Source organism: Notolepis coatsorum (genome assembly GCF_963971535.1).
Source record: "Notolepis coatsorum genome assembly, chromosome: 6".
In the NCBI taxonomy this organism is placed as follows: domain Eukaryota; kingdom Metazoa; phylum Chordata; class Actinopteri; order Aulopiformes; family Paralepididae; genus Notolepis; species Notolepis coatsorum.
In genome coordinates this window covers 176,358,798-176,386,346 of record NC_140170.1, presented here as the reverse complement: position 1 = coordinate 176,386,346, position 27,549 = coordinate 176,358,798, and the positions used below count along the sequence as shown (strand labels likewise).

The 27,549-nt window shown below is 43.9% G+C and overlaps 1 protein-coding gene across 2 annotated transcripts; it reads left to right on the top strand.

Moving 5' to 3' along the window:
• Window positions 1–25,782, top strand: tomm34 (translocase of outer mitochondrial membrane 34). 2 transcript variants are annotated; one of them, XM_084315983.1, is made up of 8 exons: window positions 1–193; window positions 917–1,060; window positions 1,292–1,391; window positions 4,937–5,089; window positions 9,160–9,341; window positions 10,934–11,081; window positions 14,539–14,665; window positions 23,781–25,782. In XM_084315983.1, the coding sequence occupies exons 2-8, from the start codon at window positions 931–933 to the stop codon at window positions 23,880–23,882; spliced, it is 942 nt and encodes a 313-aa protein (XP_084172109.1). In that variant the 5' UTR covers window positions 1–193; window positions 917–930; the 3' UTR covers window positions 23,883–25,782. The 2 variants fall into 2 exon arrangements, with proteins under 2 accessions (XP_084172109.1, XP_084172108.1); XM_084315982.1 differs by having other exon boundaries at window positions 912–1,060.
• The last annotated feature ends 1,767 nt before the right edge of the window (window positions 25,783–27,549 follow it).

Sequence of the window (27,549 nt, the reverse complement as noted above, 5' to 3'; positions counted from 1 at the left end):
TACCAGAGCCGGCCAGTCAGAGTTCTGCCTACACACACACACACACAGCGTGTGTCAATACACCACAAACACACCGTTTACGGACATCATCCCAACACAGTCCAGCGGGTAATAGAATAGCACTGTTGTTCCGGGTTCAGCGCCGTGTTTAGTCTCGACGAGAGGCTTCAATTCACTGAAGAGCCGGCGACCGGTGAGTGAAGCTAACACTGTTAGCATTAGCGTTAGCCAGCCGCAGGGCCACTACCGTGTTACCGTTAGCTTGGATTAGCTTAGCTTAGCGTAGCTACAGAACTAGCCTCCCTGTACTGGGGATGAGCTTGGTGTGTACGCCAAGCTAGCTGACAAGCTAGCCCGCTAGGAGGGGAGGCAATGAACACAATATATCCCTATTAATGTAACGGGTATAATATAAAAGATGACTGTATCAAGCTAACCTTAGCTACATTCTGTATCAACACACTAGAATGAGCACATTGCTATCAGCTTGTGTCGTTCTATACATTGACTGATATAATGATGATGGCTCATACTAGCAAAGAGACATACAACCTAGCGTAGATACAAAGCTAACAGCTAAACAAGCAGAATATTATTAATGAAACTATATTCAGTATATAAACAGACATGGTGATACAGTAACCAGCCTATAACAGTACTATAATAGTATATCAGTCAGTTGATAAATTAAAGTTAGCAACGCGACTCGCATCTAACCTACATTACCCTAATTAAAACCACAGTCCAGGAATTAGTCTGGATGACAACAGGGTGTTAAGATGCACTTTAGTCCCACAATATTAATACAGACACACACGGTTCAATGACAACAGGACGTCCCGTACATCTCACAGGGGCAGTACACTGTTACAGTTACAGGCCTGTGTTTCCAGATCTGCTGTGTTTTTCAGGACAGTGGAACCTGAGGAGATGCCACAGAAACGCAGGTCCCAGTCCTGGACTGAGCTGAAACAGGCTGGTAACGGGTGTTTCAAAGCAGGACAGTATGGAGAGGCTGCCGCCACCTACAGCAAGGCCATTACAGAGCTGGAGAAGTCAGGTATATAGTGATGTCTGTCTGAATTGCTGTCCGTTTGAATATCACAATGTCTGTCTCTGAATATCTGTCTCTCTCTCTCTCTCTCTCTCTCTCTCTCTCTCTCTCTCTCTGAATATCACAATGTCTGTCTGAAGTTATAGCACAGCCCTGTGACTTGTGTTAACGGTGTAACATGTGTGGACTGTCCCTTTTTTTTCGTCTTTTTTTATATTGTTAAAATGTCTTCTCCAGGTAAGAAGAGTCCCGAGGACTTGGCTGTCCTCTACTCCAACCGAGCAGCCAGCTACCTGAAGGATGGAAACTGTGCTGACTGTGTCAAAGATTGTACTGTGTGAGTGACACCAGTGTTTCCTCTATATTCATTCAACTGTGAGTGAATGAATGAATGAATGAATGAATGAAAACTTTATTTAACAGATTGCAGAATGGGTACAATACAGTACGGCTCAATACATACAATTGTTAAGGGGATGCAGACCTGAGAAAGACGTTTGTCTTGTTTCCATCAGGGTCCCCCATTTTCAATTCATATAGACATATATGACATACATGACATACAGATAGTCAGTACTGCTACATCTATACATTTATGACATACCAGATTTGCAAATACAGTACTGTTTGTGATACAGAAGGAGTCAAGAAAAGGGAGTATATACATTTGACGTAGAAACTGTACATTGGAGGAGGTTGGGTGGGGGGGGTTGGGTACATTGGGATATTGACAACCATACTGGGTAATTTACATTGGAGGTGGTTGGGGGGGGGGCGGGGGGCACACTGTATAAACAAGTAACACTGTACATTGAGGGGGGGGGGGGAGGAGACACTGTACAAACAAACACAATTGTACATTGAACTATTGACAAAACCATACTAGGTAAATGACTGTACATTGGAGGGGGTTGGGTTAGGATATTTACAGGGGCCAGTGTTGAATTGCAGTCTCCCGTAGGTGTCCCTTGAGAGAGGTTTTGAAAGTGGGTAGTGATCCACATTCCTTTACAGCTTTGGGTAGGGCGTTCCACATTGATGTGGCATAATTGCGAAACGTGTTTAGTCCCTTATTTGAGCCGAATCTGGGTTTAACATGATTTGTGGAGCTCCCTCTGGTGTTGTGATCGTGGTATTCACTGACCTTTGGGAAGTATTTTGACATGTACATGGGTACCTTGGTCGTGTAGTGTATCTTGTAGACCAGGCCCATTGCAAGTTGTTGTACTCTGTCGTCTACTCTAAGCCATCCTAGGTTGTCAAAGTGGGCAGGGGTGAGGTGGGTTCTAGGAGTAAGGTCAAGCAGTAGTCTGACCAGTTTGTTTTGAGATGTTTGTAATTTTGTTTTTAGCGCCTTTGAGGTGCTTTGGTACCATGAGGTGCAAGCATAGTCGTAGTACCCCTGAATGAGTGCTCCTGCCAGAGTCTTCAGGGTGTTCTTGTTTACCAGAGAGGAGATCCGGTACAAGAATCGAGTTCGTTGGTTGACTTTTTTTATTACATTGGATGCCATTTTGTCACAGGAGAGATTAGCCTCTAGGATGGAACCCAGGTAGGTAATTTCATCTTTCCTTGTGACAATATTGTCACCCACTGTAACTGAGAAGCCGTCGGTCTTGCTGAGTTTGTTATTTGAACCGAAGAGAATGGACTCTGTTTTGCCCATGTGTAATGATAGTTTGTTATCAGCGAGCCATATGCAGATTCTGCCTAGTTCCGAGCTGAGGGTTTTTTCAACCTGTAACTTGTTCTTGTCAGAGACCAGCAGGGCTGAGTCGTCCGCAAACAGGAACAAGTTGCAGTCACAAGCTGACGACATGTCATTTGCATAAATTAGGAACAGTAGCGGTCCTAGTATGCTTCCTTGTGGAACACCACAGCTCACTGTGAGGGGGGGGGATAGGGTACCGTTTACCTCCACCATCTGTTCCCTCCCCTCAAGGTAGGATTGCATCCAGCTCACTGATAGACTATCAAAACCAATTGCTTTTAGCTTGTCAATCAGAATGGAGTGATTGACCGTGTCAAAGGCCTTTTGTAGGTCCAGCATGACCATGCCGCAGTATTTGCCTGCGTCCACCTCTTGTTTGATGTGGTCATTCAAATAGAGAAGGCATGTGTCAGTGGAGTGGGATGTTCTGAAGCCAGATTGGAATTCGTAGATTAGATTTTTTTCCGCTAGGTACTTTTCGACCTGTTCGTAGACTATTTTTTCCATGACTTTCGAGATGGAGGTGAGAATAGAAACAGGGCGGTAGTTGCCTGGGTCTAATTTGCTGCCCTTTTTGTGCAGAGGGGTCACCCTCGCAATTTTGAAGTCCTTGGGGACGTGTCCCTGTTTTATGGAGAGGTTTATTATGTGTGTGATGATTGGTGTGATGGCGGCTGCTGAGTCTCGGAGGAATTTGGAGGGGATGTTGTCATGGCCAGTGGCCTTGTTAGGTTGGAGGGCGCTCAGTTTATTGAGTACCTCATCTGTTGTTACCATTTCCAGCTTGAAGTCGTCCTTGCGGACCCCTAGGTTTTTGTAGTAAGCTACTATGTGTTCTACCCCATAAAGCCCTGAGTGGGAGGGTAGTTTGTTTACCAGTGTTGTGGCTATGTTTGTGAAGAAAATGTTTAAGTAATTGGCTACATCCAGCTTGTCTGTGATGAGCGTGTTGTCCGTTTTTATGTTTATGTTTGAGAATCTGGTTTTAAGTTTTTTACTGCATCCTAGTTGATTATTGAGTAATTTCCAAAGTTCACGTGGTTTGTTTTTGTTTTCCTCAGTTTTGTCATTGATGAAATTCTTTTTTGCAGTTTTGATCATGGAGTTTACGTCGTTTCTTAGTCTGTTTCTTTCTAGTTTGAGTTCAGTCACGTGGGCTTGGAGTTCACTGCTCGTGCTTTTAGTAAGCTTTGACTGACTTTTACGAAACTCAGAGCATTTTTTGTCTCTGGTTTTCATAGCGGCCAGTATTTCGGAGTGCATCCACGGCTCAGCGCGATTTTTTACCCTGGTGGTTCTTAGGGGGGCCATGTCGTTTAGTATTGCTGAGAATTTGGTTTTGAAACCAAGCCATGTTTCGTCAACCAGTGTACCATTGAGTTCATCTGACCAGTCCAGACTCACCAGTTCAAGGTTGAAGGCCTCGCTAGAGTAGGTTTTGAGGTCTCTAGATGTGACTGTTTTGTGGCAGCCAGCCTTTTGTTTTAGTTTTTTTCGGGTACAGAATATCATATAATGATCACTTATCCCACACCAGTCTATCCTCTATATTCACTCAGCTGTGTTGAGTGACACCAGTCTAACCTCTATATTCACTCAGCTGTGTGAGTGACACCAGTCAATCATCTATATTCATTCAGCTGTGAGTGACACCAGTCTATCCTCTATATTCACTCAGCTGTGTGAGTGACACCAGTCAATCATCTATATTCATTCAGCTGTGAGTGACACCAGTCTAACCTCTATATTCACTCAGCTGTGTGAGTGACACCAGTCAATCATCTATATTCATTCAGCTGTGAGTGACACCAGTCTATCCTCTATATTCACTCAGCTGTGTGAGTGACACCAGTCTATCCTCTATATTCACTCAGCTGTGTTGAGTGACACCAGTCAATCATCTATATTCATTCAGCTGTGAGTGATACCAACACATATTACATCTCTATGTATTAACCCCCCCCCTGAGAATACTATGAACACATATTACATCTCTATGTATTAACCCCCCCCCCCTGAGAATACTATGAACACATATTACATCTCTATGTATTACCCCCCCCCCCCCCCCTGAGAATACTATGAACACATATTACATCTCTATGTATTAACCCCCCCCCCCCCCATAGAATACTATGAACACATTTATATTAACCCCCTCCCTCCTCCAGGTCTTTGGAGTTGGTGCCGTTTGGTGTCAAGTCTCTCCTGCGTCGCGCCGCCGCCTACGAGGCATTGGAGCGCTACAGGCTGGCCTACGTGGATTACAAGACCGTGGTGCAGGTGGACTGCAACATACCGGCCGCCCACGAAGGCACCAACAGGTACCGCTGCAGTAGTAGTGCCCCCTGCAGGCCGCACCCTGCAGCCGCCCTCTGGTGGCTATCAAAGTGTAACCCTTTGTTGATGTGCTGGTATTAACCCTTTCACTACCACACTACTACAGAGTACAGACGGTTAACCCGTTCACTACCACACTACAGCCTGGTAACCCTTTCACTACCACACTACAGCATGTTAACCCTTTCACTACCACACTACAGACGGTTAACCCTTTCACTACCACACTACAGACGGTTAACCCTTTCACTACCACACTACAGCCTGTTAACCCTTTCACTACCACACTACAGCCTGTTAACCCTTTCACTACCACACTACAGACGGTTAACCCTTTCACTACCACACTACAGACGGTTAACCCTTTCACTACCACACTACAGACTGTTAACCCTTTCACTACCACACTACAGACGGTTAACCTTTCACCAGACCGTGTCATCGTTTTGTAGGTAAACATGTGGTAGTAACTGTCCCAATTATGACAGAAGAATATGACAGAAGAAGGTATACTGCACCTTGTGTATACCGTTCACTTTTACTCATAGTGTATATTCAGATTCAAAATCTTTATTGCCTATATTTATTGTAACATATAATATAACCGGCGATGGCTCATACAGACCCTCATCTGCACCTTTGTTTACACTGTTTATTTTTCCTATATTCAGATAAAATTGTATCGCCTATATTTATGTCTTCTATTACCCTGCCTGCCCATACCTGTACCCCCCCTCTCCCATGCTGCTATGATGCCTGAAATTCCCCAATGGGATCAATAAAGGAATATCTTATCTTATATGCGATTCAACCTTATAGTGAATAACAAATGAATAGTAGCGTGGTTCCTCCACTGTGGAGCTACTAGACTCCAACACTATGAGCTGTAATGAATAGTAGCGTGGTTCCTCCACTGTGGAGCTACTAGACTCCTACACTATGAGCTGTAATGAATAGTAGCGTGGTTCCTCCACTGTGGAGCTACTAGACTCCAACACTATGAGCTGTAATGAATAGTAGCGTGGTTCCTCCACTGTGGAGCTACTAGACTCCAACACTATGAGCTGTAATGAATAGTAGCGTGGTTCCTCCACTGTGGAGCTACTAGACTCCTACACTATGAGCTGTACTTGTACTCAGGGCGACAGTGGCAGGGGGGTAGAGTGGCCGTCTGGTAATCGGAAGATACCCGGTTAAATTCCCGGCAGCGCTGGGCCAGTCGTCATACTAACTCAATTGGCAGAGTTAGAGGGTGGAAGTCGATGGGTGGTAATCTGGACGTTGTGGACAGCGACTCCTACGGGTCGGTTGGGGACGCCTGCACAGCTGCCAGAGACAGGAAATGGCGGGGGTAGTGTGAGCCTCCCACACGTTACACCTCGCCAATGAGAGTCCGCGCTGGCAGGTGAAAAGATGTGACAGGCTGCCTCCTCGTGTATCGGAGGGGACATGTGATGCAAGGCTTCTATCCTCCCTACAACCGGCCAGTGGGGGGCATATGCGAGCAACATTCAAGACAGGGGAGGGGAGAATTGGCACAGCGAAATTGGGATGGGAGAAAAATAGAAAAAGAGGAGAAAAAGTGGATAAAAAAAAAAACCCCGGCAGCGTGTTGAATTGTCCTTGAGCAAGACACTCGACCCCTAACTGCTCCCAATGAGCAGGTTGGCACCTTGCATGGTTGCCTCGGTCGTCGGGTATGGGTTAGATTAAAGATGATATTAAACGTTATATTAAAGTTAATGTTGCTGTATGGGTTAGTTAGATTAAGGTTAATGTTGAGGCATGGGTTAGATTAAGGTTAATGTTGAGGCATGGGTTAGATTAAGGTTAATGTTGAGGTATGGTTAGATTAAGGTTAATGTTGAGGTATGGTTAGATTAAGGTTAATGTTGAGGTATGGTTAGATTAAGGTTCATGTTGAGGTATGGTTAGATTAAGGTTAATGTTGAGGTATAGATTAATTAATGTTGAGGTATAGATTAAGGTTAATGTTGAGGCATGGGTTAGATTAAGGTTAATGTTGAGGTATAGATTAAGGTTAATGTTGAGACATGGGTAGTTAGATTAAAGTTAATGTTGAGGTATAGATTAAGGTTAATGTTGAGGCATGGGTTAGATTAAAGGGGAACTATTTTACTATTTCTTTCACTATTTGGGCACTTTTACACAATTCCTGTGAGTCTATGGAACACCTCTGTAATATATATATTTTTTTTATTCATTGTTTTGTATTTCTAATCAAGTCCTCAAAAACAGCATTTTTCTACCTCAAGATCTCGAGCTGTTTTGAGCCTGGGCTCCTAAACCACTGCGCAGCGTCGTGTTCACCTGAACATTAACATGCAGCGGTGTCTTTATGACATCACATATAGGCACATTTTCAAATGACTCAGTTCAGTGAGGGTGAATATTGTGAGAGGAGAATTGGAAGAATGCGCCAATATGAGAATTTTGAGACATAGATCATATTAATATAAGTTCACATAGCTAGGAAACAATGCTAAACACTCAAAAAGGCCATTTATAAGATAGTTCCCCTTTAAGGTTAATGTTGAGGCATGGGTAGTTAGATTAAAGTTAATGTTGAGGTTAGGGATGCCCCGATCGATCGGCCACCGTATATCAGTATAAATATGCAATCGGTGATCGGTGATAATGCTTTATTTTCGCTGATCGTCAAAACCGATCTCACTCGCTGTCGCTGAGTTCTGTCTCAGACACCGGGTGGTGCGGCGTCTGCTCATCCCTCCAGCCCCTCCTGCGCGCATGTAAACACGGGTCTAGTCTAGTGTGACGGGACACGGGAGGACGGCGTCTCCCTGAGCTAACGTTAGCTTAGCTACCGTTACAAAATGACCCAGTCAACTATTCACTTTTAGTTTAATACATGATGAGGCATTGTCTAACCGAACGGTATCAGCGGCACGGTGGTGTAGTGGTTAACACTGTCGCCTCACAGCAAGAAGGTCCAGGGTTCGATTCCCGCTTGGGGACCAGGTTTCCATGATGCCAGTTACCCAGGTGGGGTATCTCCCAGGCCTTTCTGTGTGGAGTTTGCATGTTCTCCCCGTGCTCGCAAGGGTTTCCCCCCCGATAAGATAAACCCAATGGAAAAACATGCACAACAACAAGATCGCTAACGCTGTGGCGTCCTTGACGAAGACGGACAGGAGCACTTGGATTGGTCCCCTGGCGCGGCTCACGTTGACGCCTGTCTGCTCCCGGCTGCCCTTGGGGGGGAAGGACGACGGGATGGGTTAATCGCAGATACGAATTGCATGCATGCATCGCATGTGTGCCAATTGATGACCTCGGAGCAGGTCCTAAATTATTATTATTATCTAGCCGGCCAGCTACCGATAGCTCCTGACATCAACAAACGCTCCAGCAAGTCTAGTAGAGACGTGTATGATACCTGTTAGCTCCCGTTAGCGCAAGTTAGTTCACTGTTCAAAACGAAATGTCCCATTGAACTAAATAATTCACTGAGGCGTTGTATTAACGTTATATATCCGGCTAGCAGTAGCTACAGATAGCTCCTGATATCAATGTCTTATAACACTGATTCGACGCGTATTCGAGCTGAGGGCATGTTGAATGTGATTATGACCACAGTAACGTTATACCAATAGGGTCCAGCTGCAGCGCAGGAGAATCCTGGCCGTAGCTCGAGGCTACTCGAGTATAGGTCCAGCTGCAGCTCCGGAGAATCCTGGCCGTAGCTGGAGGCTACTAGAGTACACACAGACAGTGGAGCTTGTTGCGTGGTGGCGATGTCTCGCAGATAATATAAGTACAAGTCTAATTATATAATATATATATTTTATTAAAAAAAAATTAAAAATTATATAAAAAAAATTTAATCAAACTATCGGTATCGGCCGATATGGCTCACGACGACCGGTGATCGGTATCGGTGGCAAAAAACGTGATCGGGGCATCCCTAGTTGAGGTATAGATTAAGGTAAAGGTTAATGTTGAGGCATGGGTTAAGGTTAATATTGAGGCATGGGTTAAGGTTAATGTTGAGGTAATCCTCTGCTGCCCTCAGGATGACGAAGGTGCTGATGGAAGTCGACGGTCCGGCCTGGAGGGAGAAGCTTCCCGTCATCCCCACCATGTCTCTGGCTGCTAGAGAGAGACTGTGTCAGCAGACCACTGCTACACAGCCAGCCTCTACACAAGCAGCCTCTACACAGCAACACAACGGAACGCCAGGCACACAGAAAGCAGGTAGGCATATAAACTACTAAATAACTACAAGCTGAGTTGATTGATTGAAAATGTTATTACCAGATTGCAGAATGGGTACAATACAGTACGGCTCAATACACACAATTGTTAAGGGGATGCAGACCAGAGAAAGACTTTCGTCTTGTTTACATCAGGGTCCCCCATTTTCAATTCATCATGACATTTATGACATTTATGACATACAGATAGACAGATATATATCATGACATTTATGACATACAAGATATACAAATATATAAGGGTGGAACTGTATAAGTGTGAAGCAGGGATATATACCGTATTGTTTATATATGTACCGTATTATTTTCTAGACCTTTTAAATGTCATTAATGATGCAGCCTTCTTGGCCGTTGTAGAATAATGATCCCCTCCCCCCTCAAACAATCTCCCAGTCATGTTCCAACCCCCCTCCCATTCACCCTTTGTCTCTCACCTGATACCAACACCCCCACCCCCCCTTTCTAACTCACCCATCCTGCCCCCTCCCCCCCCCCCCCAATCCAATACATTATGAATTGAAAATGGGGGACCCTGATGTAAACAAGACGAAAGTCTTTCTCTGGTCTGCATCCCCTTAACAATTGTGTGTATTGAGCCGTACTGTATTGTACCCATTCTGCGATCTGTTAATAAAGTTTTCAATCAATCAATCAAACCAATGCCTGGGCCATCCTATCCAGAATCCCCATCTCTCCGCTATAAAGATCTATGTCTTACTGGATTCCAGGAGCTCTCTGAGGATACGTCCGGCCAGTATCCAGTCATACGTTCGTTTGGATGTCGTCGTTTTAACTCCTGCCCCTTCAGTGTCTTAACATCTTGTTTTTGGAGTACTATCGATTACTGTCGAGATATAATCTAAAGAAATCAGTGGCCACCTATTGATCCGTTAACTAACGGAACGTAGACCAATCGCAGCCACTCTTATTGTCTGGGACCAAATACGGCCACGCCCCATTCCCAGTAAAAAGTGGGAATCTCTAGAATGTCTTTTGGGCGACGGTGTTTACGGAAGTGCCTCTCAAGGTGACGCTACACAACACTTTCTGTTGTCAGTAGATGGCAGCATTGGTTTAAAATTAAAAGGTGAAAATGTTGAAAACTACAACAATACATTTCCCAAGAGCGTTAGCACAGGTCACAGGTCACTGGGACGCGTCTATTCTTTGACGCGATCTGAACAGCGGTAAACTATTAATGCGACGTCAGTACAGTGACCGCGAATGGTAAACTAATTATCTTAACAAAAGTGCATCATTAGCATTATGTTTGTTGTCTAAAACAGGAACATAATGGTACAATTTAAGATTTGAATGTTATCCGCATATAAAGGACAAACAAAACATCGTTAATTTGTAAGAAACCCCAATGAAAACGCCGCAGGGTAAGTAATATTCGCTATTGTTATGAAAATGTGATGGAATCCTATAAAAATGTGGACGCACTTGGTCACTGTGACGTTAACCGTTAACTAACTTCTGACCACCCTGTTCTGATCACTGTCTTCTACTCTCTTCCTCCCTCATCCTCCTCTCCTTCTCCTCTCTTTCACCCGCCTCCCTCCCTCTCAGTTCCCAGTGCTCAGGACCTGAAGAAAGGTCTGGTTCTGAAGGAAGAAGGCAACGGGCTGGTGAAGAGAGGAGAGCACAAGAAGGCCATCGAGAAGTACAGCCAGAGCCTCCAGTACAACCCTGCTGAGGTCACCACCTACACTAACAGGTACTGAGGTCACCACTAACAGGTACTGAGGTCACCACCTACACTAACAGGTACTGAGGTCACCACTAACGGGTACTGAGGTCACCACCTACACTAACAGGTACTGAGGTCACCACTAACAGGTACTGAGGTCACCACCTACACTAACAGGTACTGAGGTCACCAGCTACACTAACAGGTACTGAGGTCACCACTAACAGGTACTGAGGTCACCACCTACACTAACAGGTACTGAGGTCACCAGCTACACTAACAGGTACTGAGGTCACCACTAACACTAACAGGTACTGAGGTCACCACTAACAGGTACTGAGGTCACCACCTACACTAACAGGTACTGAGGTCACCACCTACACTAACAGGTACTGAGGTCACCACCTACACTAACAGGTACTGAGGTCACCACCTACACTAACAGGTACTGAGGTCACCAGCTACACTAACAGGTACTGAGGTCACCAGCTACACTAACAAGGTACTGAGGTCACCAGCTACACTAACAGGTACTGAGGTCACCACCTACACTAACAGGTACTGAGGTCACCACCTACACTAACAGGTACTGAGGTCACCAGCTACACTAACAGGTACTGAGGTCACCAGCTACACTAACAGGTACTGAGGTCACCACCTACACTAACAGGTACTGAGGTCACCACCTACACTAACAGGTACTGAGGTCACCACCTACACTAACAGGTACTGAGGTCACCACCTACACTAACAGGTACTGAGGTCACCACCTACACTAACAGGTACTGAGGTCACCACCACCTACACTAACGGGTAGTGAGGTCACCACCACCTACACTAACAGGTACTGAGGTCACCACCTACACTAACAGGTACTGAGGTCACCACCTACACTAACAGGTACTGAGGTCACCACTAACAGGTACTGAGGTCACCACCTACACTAACAGGTACTGAGGTCACCACTAACGGGTACTGAGGTCACCACTAACAGGTACTGAGGTCACCACCTACACTAACAGGTACTGAGGTCACCACCTACACTAACAGGTACTGAGGTCACCACCTACACTAACAGGTACTGAGGTCACCACCTACACTAACAGGTACTGAGGTCACCAGCTACACTAACAGGTACTGAGGTCACCACCTACACTAACAGGTACTGAGGTCACCAGCTACACTAACAGGTACTGAGGTCACCACCAGCTACACTAACAGGTACTGAGGTCACCACTAACAGGTACTGAGGTCACCAGCTACACTAACAGGTACTGAGGTCACCACCTACACTAACAGGTACTGAGGTCACCACCTACACTAACAGGTACTGAGGTCACCACCTACACTAACAGGTACTGAGGTCACCAGCTACACTAACAGGTACTGAGGTCACCACTAACAGGTACTGAGGTCACCAGCTACACTAACAGGTACTGAGGTCACCACTAACAGGTACTGAGGTCACCACCTACACTAACAGGTACTGAGGTCACCACTAACAGGTACTGAGGTCACCAGCTACACTAACAGGTACTGAGGTCACCACTAACAGGTACTGAGGTCACCAGCTACACTAACAGGTACTGAGGTCACCACTAACAGGTACTGAGGTCACCAGCTACACTAACAGGTACTGAGGTCACCACCTACACTAACAGGTACTGAGGTCACCACCTACACTAACAGGTACTGAGGTCACCAGCTACACTAACAGGTACTGAGGTCACCAGCTACACTAACAGGTACTGAGGTCACCACCTACACTAACAGGTACTGAGGTCACCACCTACACTAACAGGTACTGAGGTCACCACCTACACCAACAAGGTAGGGGTGTAACGATTCGACCTCACAACGATTAGATTAGATTAGATTACGATTCTTCAGGCAACGATTCAATGCATCATGAAATCTCTTCATTTGACCTCGATTCGATACATTTTCTATCAGTTAATTCCGCAAAACATTTTGAATACACAAATGTGGCTGGGGGAACTGATTCACTCAGCATGAATGGACTATAGGTCAATAAAAACAATACACCAAGCTTTAAGTTAACAGGATATTTTATTCCCAAAAAGTTTTTAGATTTCAGAAATTTTATGTATTATTAACTCATTCGGGGCCATCCACGTAATATTACGTTTTTCTTTTTTTCTTTTTTTTAACACTTTGATCGCCATAGGTTAAATTCATAATTTACCATCCCTAGCCAGCTCTATTTGTCTATGGAGAAGTTCCCCTTCTTTGCAGGGCTATAACTTTTTAAATTCTATTGCTAAATTGCCATTATTATGGCCCATTCAATGTCCTATATCCATTGTTCAGGGTGTAGCAACGTTAAACTTTTTCATTCACATATTCATACTAAAATATGGTCTAAAGTATAAGTATGTTTTTATCGTTTTCTGCAGCTTTCTCCAGAACTTGATTTATAGCTCCAAATGCATTATATTGATGATGAAATACAGTTTGATAGCAATCGGCGCGAGATAAAAAAAAAATCAACTGGACGTGGTTCTAGAAGTTACTACGTATCATCTGATGATGACCGGATGGGCGGGGGGGGGCATTTATAATTCCGTGGGCAACGTTATACCATTCGTCTAATGTGGGTCATATGTTCATCATAGCAGTTTATATGGAACACGTTAGAATATAATGCTGCAACTCACCGTGGCTTCCTCGCGCCGCTGGCAGATGAGCGTGGAACAGAATTTTTTCTATTATGGGATGGAGAAATGCCCGATCCATTTCCAGGTTGTATAATAGTATATACGTCCAAATCATGTTGTTTTTTCGAGTTATTTGCACCGATCGATGTTCACTGTGTCAAGACGGAGTCTCTCTAACGATAGCGAGTGCCCGGACGACATATGGATGAGCACTTCTGGTTCAAAGGGTAATTTCCGGTTGGCGATCTGCCGATCGGCCACCAAATGGCGCTCTTGAACCGCTAGAGAGTTGAGTGGAGCTTTGCAGTGTATCTCAGGGCTCCGGAGGGGAAATATGATTTCGATCACAGATTTTTGAAATATTGATATCAAAGACGAGTTACGGCGTCTTCGGCAAAATGAGCATGGCTAGGAATGACGTCTAAACTCGTCATCGGCGACCATAGTGTTAATATCCTATTCACTGCCACAGAGCTGTATTTTGGCTGGAAAAGGCATATTGGGAGTCAGAAGGTGCAGTACCGGCCAGATCCTGGTAGTGGCGCTGTCTCGAGAATGCAGTAACCCCTGTTGCAGACCAGGTGTCTCACTGAAATCTTTCCGGGCGGACAGTCACTTTACCTTAACGTAGAATCCTTTCAGGGTTGCCTATTGAAATACTGTACACGTGTGTGTGTGTGTTGTGCGCGTTTGTCTATGCCTGGGCCATCTAATCTGTCATGATGTGCTCTTTCCTTGTCTCCATGACCGTATTGTGCCCTGTATCCCTATCTTATGTCCTACTATATCTGTGTGTGTGTGTGCAGGGCCCTGTGCTACATCTCGGTGAAGCAGTACAAGGACGCCGTGAGAGACTGCGATGAGGCTCTGAGGCTGGACAACGGCAGCATCAAGGCTCTGTACAGGAGAGCTCAGGCCCACAGGCAGCTCAAGGTAACAGTCAGACAGCAGCAGCAGCATCTCTGTACAGGAGAGCTCAGGCCCACAGGCAGCTCAAGGTAACAGTCAGACAGCAGCAGCATCTCTGTACAGGAGAGCTCAGGCCCACAGGCAGCTCAAGGTAACAGTCAGACAGCAGCAGCAGCATCTCTGTACAGGAGAGCTCAGGCCCACAGGCAGCTCAAGGTAACAGTCAGACAGCAGCAGCATCAAGGCTCTGTACAGGAGAGCTCAGGCCCACAGGCAGCTCAAGGTAACAGTCAGGCAGCAGCAGCAGCATCTCTGTACAGGAGAGCTCAGGCCCACAGGCAGCTCAAGGTAACAGTCAGACAGCAGCAGCAGCATCTCTGTACAGGAGAGCTCAGGCCCACAGGCAGCTCAAGGTAACAGTCAGACAGCAGCAGCAGCATCTCTGTACAGGAGAGCTCAGGCCCACAGGCAGCTCAAGGTAACAGTCAGACAGCAGCAGCAGCATCTCTGTACAGGAGAGCTCAGGCCCACAGGCAGCTCAAGGTAACAGTCAGACAGCAGCAGCAGCATCTCTGTACAGGAGAGCTCAGGCCCACAGGCAGCTCAAGGTAACAGTCAGGCAGCAGCAGCAGCATCTCTGTACAGGAGAGCTCAGGCCCACAGGCAGCTCAAGGTAACAGTCAGACAGCAGCAGCAGCAAGGCTCTGTACAGGAGAGCTCAGGCCCACAGGCAGCTCAAGGTAACAGTCATACTGCTATAGTATATATATAATAATATACAACTGATATGTAATACTCAACTGGTCTATGTAATACACAACTAATATATATATAATTTACATTACATTTACATTTAGTCATTTAGCTGACGCTTTTATCCAAAGCGACTTACAAGTTCTGTACAATGAGTTAGCAGGAAGGGTACAGCTCAAGCAGCTGAGGGTCAGTATGATTGTTCGTCAAACGGTGTCGAACTTGAGTACTACAGTCTTGAGTGCATAGTAGTATAGACATATTAGCATAGTAGTATAGGCATAGTAGATTACTTGGTAGTAGGGATGCACCGATCCGACTTTTTCAGTCCCGATACCGATACCTGGCTTTGGGTATTGGCCGATACTAGGGGTGTAACGATGCGACCTCACAACGATTAATTTCGATTACGATTATTCAGGCAACGATTCAATGCATCATGAAATCTCTTCATTTGACCACGATTCTATTCATTTTCTATCAGTTAATTCCCCCCAAAATGTTGAATACACAAATGTGGCTGGGGGAACTGATTCACTCAGCATGAATGGACTATAGGTCAATAAAAACAATACACAAAAAAAAAATTAAAAAAAAATGTCCCAGATTAATTTAGATTATAATCTATTCTAACGTTTTCAAATCGATGCAGTTGAATCATCACTTTAGAATCGATGCATTTCGATTAATCGATGCATCGTTACACCCCTAGCCGATACCGATCCGATACCCATACCATTATCTGAAATGAAAATCCAAAAAAAAATAATCTAACCCTAACTAACCTTACTGTCATGCACTTGTCCTAATATACTAACCTACACTGTAGCACTCAACACTTTCATGAACATTGTTACTCAGCTGATAGAGTTGTGCCCTTCCTGATGGCTTGTCGTACAGAACTTGTAAGTTGTTTTGGATAAAAGAGTCAGCTAAATGTAAATACCCATTGTTCAATTAATTAACTATGCCTCACTGGGATCATTCTTTTGTGCAAGGCAACATCAGGCTTGACTTAAAACGTACTTTCCTAATTTAGTGAAACTAAATGTTACAAATTAACACATAGATACAAATGTACTGAATTGTTATTTCTTATTTTATTTCTTATTATATATCAAATAAAAATTCCGATGTATATATATATTTTTTTTACCGATACCCGATCCAGCTATTTTAGTGATATCGGGGCCGATATTCGATATCAATATCAGATCGGTGCATCCCTACTTAGTAGCAAAGTGCATAATACTAAAAGACGATATGAAGGTTAGTACTTTTTCTTTTTTTTTCAGATATTGATTGTGTTTTTAGTCTATGCCGGAAAATAATATATTATGTACACAATATACAACTAGTATTTAATATGTAATATAGTATATTTGTTTAATATGTAATATAGTATATTTATTTAATATGTAATATAGTATATTTATTTAATACGTAATATAGTAGATTTATTTAATACGTAATATAGTATATTCATTTAATACGTTGTTGTGGCTGATGGTTGTTTAACACAGCAGGAGACGATATTTCCAATTGTAACAAGTAGGTAATTTATTTAGGAAAAGAAGTTCTTAACAGCAGAAGCTATGGATCGAGCAGAGGATCACCACAGCTTGAACAAAAAACACTCTAACTCCCAATCCCTCTGCTTGTCCCCTAAATCCCCTCTCAGTCCTGCCCCCCCATGACAGATATGATGACGTATCATATCATGTCAGATCTGACATGACGTACATTAAGATGATACGTAGATTTAACATCGGAGAGAGATAAGAACATTAAGAACATGAAGAGAGATAAACAAGATATGATGTACACACACGATATGATGTAAAACATTAAGAACATTGAAGAGAGAGTGAGATGTGTGTGTGTGTGTGTGTGTGTATGTGTGTGTGTGTCTGTGTGTGTGTGCGTCTGCGTACAGACGTATGTGTATTGTATGTGTGTATTGTGTCACAGGGAATGTGTGTGTGTGTGTGTGTGTCGGTGTGTATGTCTGTGCGACTGTGTGTCTGTGTGTGTGTGTGTGTGTGTGTCTGTGTGACTGTGTGTGTCTGTGTGTCTGTGTGTGTGTGCTGTGCCTGTGTGTGTGTGCTGTGTATGTGTGTGTCCGTGTGTCTGTGTGTGTGTGCTGTGTCTGTGTGTGTGTGCTGTGTATGTATGAAAGAGAGAAAAGAACAAGATATGAAAGCGATACGATGTACGAGATTACAAGCACACAACGTGCCGTACTGAAATGTCCATCTGTCCAAGTTGTTTTAAGAACGTCAGCCAGACCGTCTTTCAGCACTGCTAGTTGACCTATATTAAACTAGTCCACCCCATACACATTTTCCACAACATTCCCCCATTTGGGGCTATCCCTAGTCCCACCCAAATCATATAACCAAGAAAATGTGAACGTCTAACTAAACGAGAAACCATATTTATATAATAAAAGTTTAAATGGCTGATCTAAACAAGAAACCTAGCCATATAATAAATTTTAAATGTCTAACTAAACAAGAAACCTTACTTCATTCACTGGACCCCTAACGGACCAACAAAGGCTGACTACCGTTCTCACAATAAACACAAAACCGCTCAAAACAAGAGTAATAATAAAACATCAAAAAAAATACCCCAATTTATAATCCTAACCTGACAGACAAATCCCCCCAACCTCCACCACTTACCAAATGAGCCACAGTTCCGGCCGGAAACCGCGACTCTCATCAGGGAAAGGAGAAGTTGACCGTCAGAACTAAACATAGAACATCCCTCCCAAAAAAAATGACATTGTCTCTTCCATAACATTGAGTCCCAGTGTCCATCGCTCAGCCCCCCTTCCATGCCCACGCCATAGTCTCCTCACCGTATTGCCAAAAGTCACATTTTGCCAATACAGCAACCACCACGCCACACCTCCAGTCCTCGTAGAAGCATGTCCCCATGCCTGGACGGGAGGCGCTGGTACCGACCTCACCACGTGTCCCCCCATCTTCGACGGGAGGTGCCCATCTTGCCCACTGCGTTAGCCCCCCCCTTTGTCCCTCCAGTCCCCAGAACCGATCCCCAGACCACTTCTTCTCAATGCTTCCTCAGGCTCAGAACCGACACTCTGCCGATGCCCCTTCCCATTCCGGTTTGACCAGGACCACGAGTAAAATAAACAAAAAATAATAATAAAAAAAAATAAAAAATAATGCAATGATTTTCAATGGTTGCAATCTCTATGCCGAAGGATCATTAGAAAATCAGACTAAAATTCCTAGTTAAAGGAATAAACCAACAAAACTGCACTCAGACCATCCCCCGTCACTCTTAAAGGAAAGAACCAACAAAAAGAAAATGTCCCTACCTCACCATACCCCTAATCCTCTATCCCCTCGTCTCCCTCTAAGGCAGCATAAAGCTGAGGATATGGCCCGATTTGTGGCTCAATCTCTTTCTGTCCCACCATCAGCATTTGGCTCGTTACGTGTGAAGTTACCAGCCTACCCAAGAGAGGCATACCACAACAGAAAAGGAGAACCAATATCAACCCTGCCACCCCAATGGATATCCCCGTCTGCATCACTATGCTTCCCCACTGTCCCAATCTTTCCAACACCCCACTCCCCCACCATTCTTCATTCCGGCCAGAATTCCCCCTCAACTCCTCCCTCAAATCCTTCAGCTTAGCCATGGCCTCGGAGAACTTTCCCCCTGGCCCCACATTCGTCGGAATGAATGTGCAGCAGTACTGTCCAAACATGGAACAGACTCCACCCTTCTCCGCCATTAACCAGTTCAGAGCCTGTCTATTCTGCCACGCCACCGTACTGGTCGCGTGCATCTGGTCCCCCATTGCATCCAACGCCTCCTCGGTGTAGTTGAGATACCGCTGCTGATTGTAAAACAAATAGTTGATCCACCCGGTGTTCTTATTGACCGATATCCATGGCAGAATAGACTCAAACCCTGCCGCAATCTCATTCTTAGCCATGAACTCGGCTGGAATGCCCCTTGGCTGTCCTATGCTGTCCAGATACACCCTTGGGTCTGCCTTGTAGCTACGCTTCGTTCGAGAGATAGGAGACTCAGAAGGTCCTTCCGTCACTGATAATGGTAGGACCACCATTGGCATGATCGCCTGAACCCGGGCACATCTACCTGACCAATCTAAAGGAAGTGTATTCCTCAACCTCCTACCGCCGCAGAGCCAGTATTGGTCCGCCAGTGCCATATCCTGGACATGAAAAGGGCAAGCTACAGGCCGTGGGTTGGTATCCACTCCCTTTAACACGACCCTGTGTCCACACTTTCCTTCTTTCGTGCAGTTAGTCGTGATGCTCCAAATAGTAGTGCACCGCCCCTCTGCCACCTCCCCTACATCCCGGGTCCCCTCCTTTTGCAAGCACTCGAAATCCTTGGTCAGCCATAGTTTGACACCTCTGGGTATTGGCAACCCCGTCGCTACCCCCTGCACACGTACATCCAATTTCCTACAACGTTCCCGCATAGTGACATCCTTGAAATCCGTGACGTTTCCTGCCGCCTTAAAACGACTAGAGCCGAGAAACCCCAAACACTCTGCCTCGCACCAAGGGCGACTATTATGGGGCCCCTCCCATGCCTCTGCGTCCCTGTCACACTGAGCCCAACTGAACTTCGTGCCCTTCACCAGCAGCCTATCCGGACGTGCCTTGGAGCAGACATAACAATCCTCTATCTGATTCTGCGCGCTCGTGTACTGGACCCACTTAAACCACTCATTCCCTAAAGCCGCCCTATACATCGGGTCAGCCTCCGGGTCTTCCTCGTCATAGTCATAGTCGCCCCCATCTTGTTCCCCGGAAGGAAGCAAACCCCTCAACCTGGCCCAGAGTGAGCCCACTGAGTCCCTCAACGTTCCGGCTGTCCTCTGGAACATATCCTGTCCCCCCACCTCTTCCGACTCAGTGTCCTTGACCTCCCTTTTTCCCCTCACCCCTGTCCCCTGTGATTGGTTCGGGACAGGCTCAACCCTCCTATCTACCCCCACAACCCGATCCTAGTTAGTATAGTGGTCAGTATCCCCGCCTGTCACGCGGGAGACCGGGGTTCAATTCCCCGACTGGGAACCAAATGGGGGAATGTTGTGGCTGATGGTTGTTTAACACAGCAGGAGACGATATTTCCAATTGTAACAAGTAGGTAATTTATTTAGGAAAAGAAGTTCTTAACAGCAGAAGCTATGGATCGAGCAGAGGATCACCACAGCTTGAACAAAAAACACTCTAACTCCCAATCCCTCTGCTTGTCCCCTAAATCCCCTCTCAGTCCTGCCCCCCCATGACAGATATGATGACGTATCATATCATGTCAGATCTGACATGACGTACATTAAGATGATACGTAGATTTAACATCGGAGAGAGATAAGAACATTAAGGACATGAAGAGAGATAAACAAGATATGATGTACACACACGATATGATGTAAAACATTAAGAACATTGAAGAGAGAGTGAGATGTGTGTGTGTGTGTGTGTGTGTGTCTGTGTGTGTGTGCGTCTGCGTACAGACGTATGTGTATTGTATGTGTGTATTGTGTCACAGGGAATGTGTGTGTGTGTGTGTGTGTGTGTGTGTGTGTGTGTCGGTGTGTATGTCTGTGCGACTGTGTGTGTCTGTGTGTGTGTGTCTGTGTGACTGTGTGTGTCTGTGTGTCTGTGTGTGTGTGCTGTGCCTGTGTGTGTGTGCTGTGTATGTGTGTGTCCGTGTGTCTGTGTGTGTGTGCTGTGTCTGTGTGTGTGTGCTGTGTATGTATGAAAGAGAGAAAAGAACAAGATATGAAAGCGATACGATGTACGAGATTACAAGCACACAACGTGCCGTACTGAAATGTCCATCTGTCCAAGTTGTTTTAAGAACGTCAGCCAGACCGTCTTTCAGCACTGCTAGTTGACCTATATTAAACTAGTCCACCCCATACACATTTTCCACAACAACGTAATATAGTCTATTTATTTAATACGTAATATAGTATATTTATTGAATACGTAATATAGTATATTTATTTAATGCGTAATATAGTATATTAATTTAATATGTAATATAGTATATTATTTATCTAATACGTAATATAGTATATTTATTTAATACGTAATATAGTATATTTATTTAATACCTAATGTATATTTATTTAATAGGTAATATAGTTTATTTAATACGTAATATAGTATATTTATTTAATACGTAATATTGTATATTTATTTAATAGGTAATATAGTATATTTATTTAATACGTAATATAGTATATTCATTTAATACGTAATATAGTATATTTATTTAATACGTAATATAGTATATTTATTTAATACGTAATATAGTATATTCATTTAAAGGGGACATGCGTTGCTATTCCTAGCACTATTTGGGCAACTTTACACAATTCCTGTGAGTCTATTGAAGACATCTGTAAGTTTTTTTTTTTTTTTTTAAATGCATTGTTTTATATTTCTAATCAAGTACTCAAACCCATAATTTTTCAGCTTCAAGATTTCAGGCTGTTATGGCCCCGACCATAAGCACTTTGAGTGACAGTCAGTCCACACAGTCTGCGACTGGTAGACAGAGAGAGATAGAGAGAGAGGGAGGGGGTGGGAGAGAGAGAGAGAGGGAGGGGGTGAGAGGGAGAGGGAGAGAGAGAGAGAGAGAGAGAAAAAAAAAAAAGACAGGTCGTTATTGATAAGGCCCCCTCCCTCCCTCTCTCCTCTTCTCCCTCTCGGTGTGTGCTGCGCGGCAGGCCCCCCCCCCCCCCCCCCCCCGTGCTCCCGAATGCTCTCTATCTCTCTCTCTCTCTCTCCCTCCAGAGTGCATGCAGAGTATGAGGAAGTGGTTTCCACTCGCTGTGTACAGTCAGTCTAGGTAGATTGTGGGCGGGCATTAGCTACAACCACAGAGCCAATCACATCACTGTCTGCTACCCAGAGCCTGAGTGACGTCACGCAGGCCTTCAAATCAGGATGGCCTAATTTACTGGAGCAGGAAATGATCTGAGCTGAATCAGAGCAATCCGCCAATATGGTATTTAGACACTAAAACACATTGATACTAACTCCTATTACTATAATACAATGCTAGAGACTGAAAAATGACATTTATAATGCATGTCACCTTTAATACGTAATATAGTATATTTATTTAATACGTGATATTGTATATTTATTTAATACGTAATATAGTATATTTATTTAATATGTAATATAGTATATTTATTTAATACATAATATAGTATATTCATTTAATACGTAATATAGTATATTGCTTTTAATGACTGTGAATCAGCCCTGGGCTTCTTTCCTCCTGCATAAAAAGGTTCATAACAGCTACACGGTGAATAAATAACACCAGAACAAAAGGTTCATAACAGCGACACAGTGAATAGATAACACCCGAACAAAAGGTTCATAACAGCGACACAGTGAATAGATAACACCTGAACAAAAGGTTCATAACAGCTACACAGTGAATAGATAACACCCGAACAAAAGGTTCATAACAGCTACACAGTGAATAGATAACACCTGAACAAAAGGTTCATAACAGCGACACAGTGAATAGATAACACCCGAACAAAAGGTTCATAACAGCTACACAGTGAATAGATAACACCTGAACAAAAGGTTCATAACAGCTACACAGTGAATAAATAACACCCGAACAAAAGGTTCATAACAGCTACACAGTGAATAAATAACACCTGAACAAAAGGTTCATAACAGCGACACAGATAACACCCGAACAAAAGGTTCATAACAGCGACACTGTGAATAGATAACACCCGAACAAAAGGTTCATAACAGCGACACTGTGAATAGATAACACCCGAACAAAAGGTTCATAACAGCGACACAGATAACACCCGAACAAAAGGTTCATAACAGTGACACTGTGAATAGATAACACCCAAACAAAAGGTTCATAACAGCGACACTGTGAATAGATAACACCTGAACAAAAGGTTCATAACAGCTACACAGTGAATAGATAACACCCGAACAAAAGGTGCATAACAGCGACACTGTGAATAGATAACACCTGAACAAAAGGTTCATAACGGCGACACAGTGAATAGATAACACCCGAACAAAAGGTTCATAACAGCGACACAGTGAATAGATAACACCTGAACAAAAGGTTCATAACGGCGACACAGTGAATAGATAACACCAGAACAAAAGGTTCATAACAGCTACACAGTGAATAGATAACACCCGAACAAAAGGTTCATAACGGCGACACAGTGAATAGATAACACCCGAACAAAAAGGTTCATAACAGCGACACAGTGAATAGATAACACCTGAACAAAAAGGTTCATAACAGCGACACAGTGAATAAATGACTTGCTTGTTGTTTCTCCTCAGGACATTAAATCCTGTGTAGATGACCTCAACACCCTGCTGAAGGTCGAACCAAAGAACACTGCTGCCGTCAACCTACTGCAGGAAGTACAGAAGAAGAAGTGAGCACAGGCCAGGAAGTGATCATGTGACTTGACTGCTGGTGGACATCTCAGAACCATTAGAAGGAGGAGTCATGGACCCCATGAGAGTCAGACATTGTGTTTTGGGCTGATCCAAAGATGTCTACAACATGAGGACGCTGGGTGGACAGGCGAGCCTACAGTCTAGATAATATTATAATGAGGTGTTGTCATGAATATTCAGGAGAGGGTTACTGGTTGATTTGGTTGGAGGAGAGGTTTATTTGAAAAAAAACGTAAACTACTCGGCTCATTACTTCGTAGAGAATGATCTGTAGCCTTCTTGATTTTCCATTACTAATCCAAAGCTTTTCCATTACTAATCCAAAGCTTTTCCATTACTAGTCCCCTATAAAGTGGTATTTTATAAGGGTGGGGAAGATACTGAGTAGCAGCCACTAGATGTCACTAGGACACCGCCAGAACAATGTGGCGCTTACCATAGGAAACGCTGTACCATCGAACTAAGTTCCGATCAAACGGTCAAAGTAGGCGTTGCCGATCAAATATGACTCAATTACCATTAAGAATGTTGTCGGAAACATTTTAGGTTCAACTTTAGGTAGAAAAAGAGAAAGTTGACAAGTGAACAAGCCGCTTTTTTTTATTTTAGAGAACGCAAGCAGAGAACCAGGGACCTCCCACTAGCAGCACATTTATCAAACGGTTATGTTTTGTTGTTTTGTTTGTTTACCGGTATGTTACTTGTAGCCTCATGTAACGTATGAACAGAAGACAAAGTTTACGTTAATGTTTCACCATCGTCGTATTAGTTATTAATCTTGCATAGACACAAAGAGATACATTACCTCATCGCTACGCATCCTGCAAACAGAAAAATAGTCTTGCATCTTTCTTTCACTTGCTTCCAAAGGTGCCGCTAGCCAGATCAAGATCTTTTACGAAATGCAGTCTTCATTCTGGGGAAAAAGCTACCACTTTTGTCCAGAGAGGCCGCCAAAATCAACACAAAATTAAAGTTCTACTTTAAAGAATTGCAATACATATCGAATCAGCATCCAAGTATCGCGACGGTATGGAATCAGGGGATAAGCGTATCATCTCAACCCTAGTATTTTACTTGTTTTCTTTTGTTTTTCCATGACCGGAAGGTTTGTCTTTCATTTTCCAGATGTGTGGGTGGGAAGCCATGTCTATGGGGAATATATTAGTACTATTTATCAATGGGAACACCAAGGAGACCTCTAGTAGCAGACTGTCCACATCCCCACCTGACAGTGTCTGACTCCATCACGGTGATGACTCCTCCTGACCTGAACCGTCCGCCGAACCGGGACCCAGCCTTCTGTCCTCGTCTGTCCCATGTCCTCCCATGTCCTCCCTAGGAAGAGACGGACCACAGGTGGCTCCTTATGCTACCCAACTACTGTTCCCCAAGCTGTCATGCAATATATTCTGTGTCTTCTAGTTGTGTTTGACTTCTGAACGAGTTCCAATAGTGTGTTGTCCCTTTAATCATGGCTTCGAAATGTTCTCTTTTTGTTTTTTTAACTTTTGCCTATAAAAGGTTGTTTTGCGTTTTCAACCCTTAGCTTTGTGAACCCTGCTGGTTCCTCCAGAGATTTACAGCCACAGGCGGGAAGTTAGCATCACATGACCTGAATCTGAACATATAATATTAACACGTGCTTCTATCTTACGAAGGGCTCGCTGCATGTGTGGAATGTGGTCTCAAATCAAAAGATATCAAATGCAAGTCTCCTTCGAAAACAATCCAAGGCTAAATTAAAATGCCTTTATTTTACTTGGCGATGTGTATTTAAAATGACCAACACGTTGTGTTCATCAGGGTCTTGAAGACCTAAATGAACGCAATGCGTTGGTAATTTATTTGGTCACTTATTAAAGACTCCATTGTTTCATATTGTCTGAGAGTAGATTTGATTCATCCGCCCGCTAGCAGCACATTCATCCAATCGGTTGCATTTCTATCGGGATTGTCGTGGAATATTTTAAAGGAGCCAAGATGGTGAACTGTAGAAATTCAGATAGTAGTTTATTTTCTGTGGCCACAGAAAGTATCCTCGGTTTACAATCGGAGACGAGTGAAACACGAGTGTCTGACCAGAAAGTAAGAGCGACCTCTGGTCAGACTTACAATGAAATACACAGTTTGACATGACGACAAAAGATGACATTAATAACACATATGACAAAAATGGAAAACATAGATGAGATTAGGGGTTTTGTCGTATCTGACACATGATTGACATGAAGACAACAAGAAAAGAACAAGATGTGATTTTCTTGGACATGTCATATCTAAGTCAATCTGTCCTGACCGTTAAGTTGTTTTATGAACACGGTCAGACTGTCGCCTAGTGTCTTGACTAGTTAAAACTAAAAGCTTTGTACAGAGACATATGTATTAAGAACAGAGAAACATGACATTTTTCTATAACGGGATACATGCACACAATGTTCACGTAACATGCCCAACGGGCAGGACCACTACAGTCCCCCCTCCTGGTCAAATTAATGAACAATCATTAAGAAGAAAGTACCACATACCCACAAACAAGCCAAATAGTTACTCATAATAAAGATATCAAAACCATATCAAGTCATATCCTATACTGGGGTTCCCAAACTTTTCAGGCCGGGACCCAGAAAATAAGGCGTCAGAGAGCCGCGGCCCAATGCAGATCGGCTGGCTTTTTTTTCTTTTTTTTGCCAGGCGACCGATTTTTTTTGCCAAATATCACTTCAATCCTATTAAGTTAGTTCAAGTTAGTTATTCATTTATATGTGCTATTTATGAGAGGGCTAACTTGTTGCAAAATAATAATGATAATAATAATAGCCTCATTAAAATACTATTGTTGCTTCGGTTGTTTTCAGCGTTTTATGTGCATAATCTGTTATTTAGTTTGAAATGTTCGTTGAAATAAGTAGATTTTTTGTTTATTTATTAAGTTAATATAAAACCATATAGTCACATTTTAGAATACAATAGAATATAATTTTAGAATACAACTAGAAACACTGTCCTAGCCTGCTTCTAAGTTCAGTGGCATGAAAAAAAAAATTATTTGGAAATCATCTCGTGGCCCTCCCGTGGCTGCTCGCGGCCCACCTTTGGGTCGCGCCCCCGACTTTGGGAACCACTGTAGCACCACTGAATCCTTACCTCTCTTTGCTGTTAAAATAAAATGGCAAATGGTGCATTTATATAGCGCTTTTATCCAAAGCACTTTACAATTTGTTCCTCTCATTTTACCCATTCACTCACATTCACACACCCGACGGCGGAGGCAACCATGCAAGGTGCCAACCTGCTCATCGGGAGCAGTTGGGGGTTAAGTGTCTTATTGCTCAAGGACATGCTGCCCGAGAGGAGCGGGAATCGCACCGGGAACCTCCGGATTACCAGACGACTGCTCTACCTCCCGAGCCACCGCCCCCCCCCCCCCCCCCCCCCCCCGACAATAACATTTGGTCATATGAAGTCTAAAGCAGGCCTGTATTATTTTGGTTAAATCGATCTACTCTGCAAACTGCCATGATCTGAGTCCTGCAGTCTAATTTACATCCATGAGGCCCGTTGGATACATTTATAAAACATCCATAAACTCCACAACATGGCTTGCAACGGTCTTTTGAATTCATTGGGTCATTAATGTTCACAA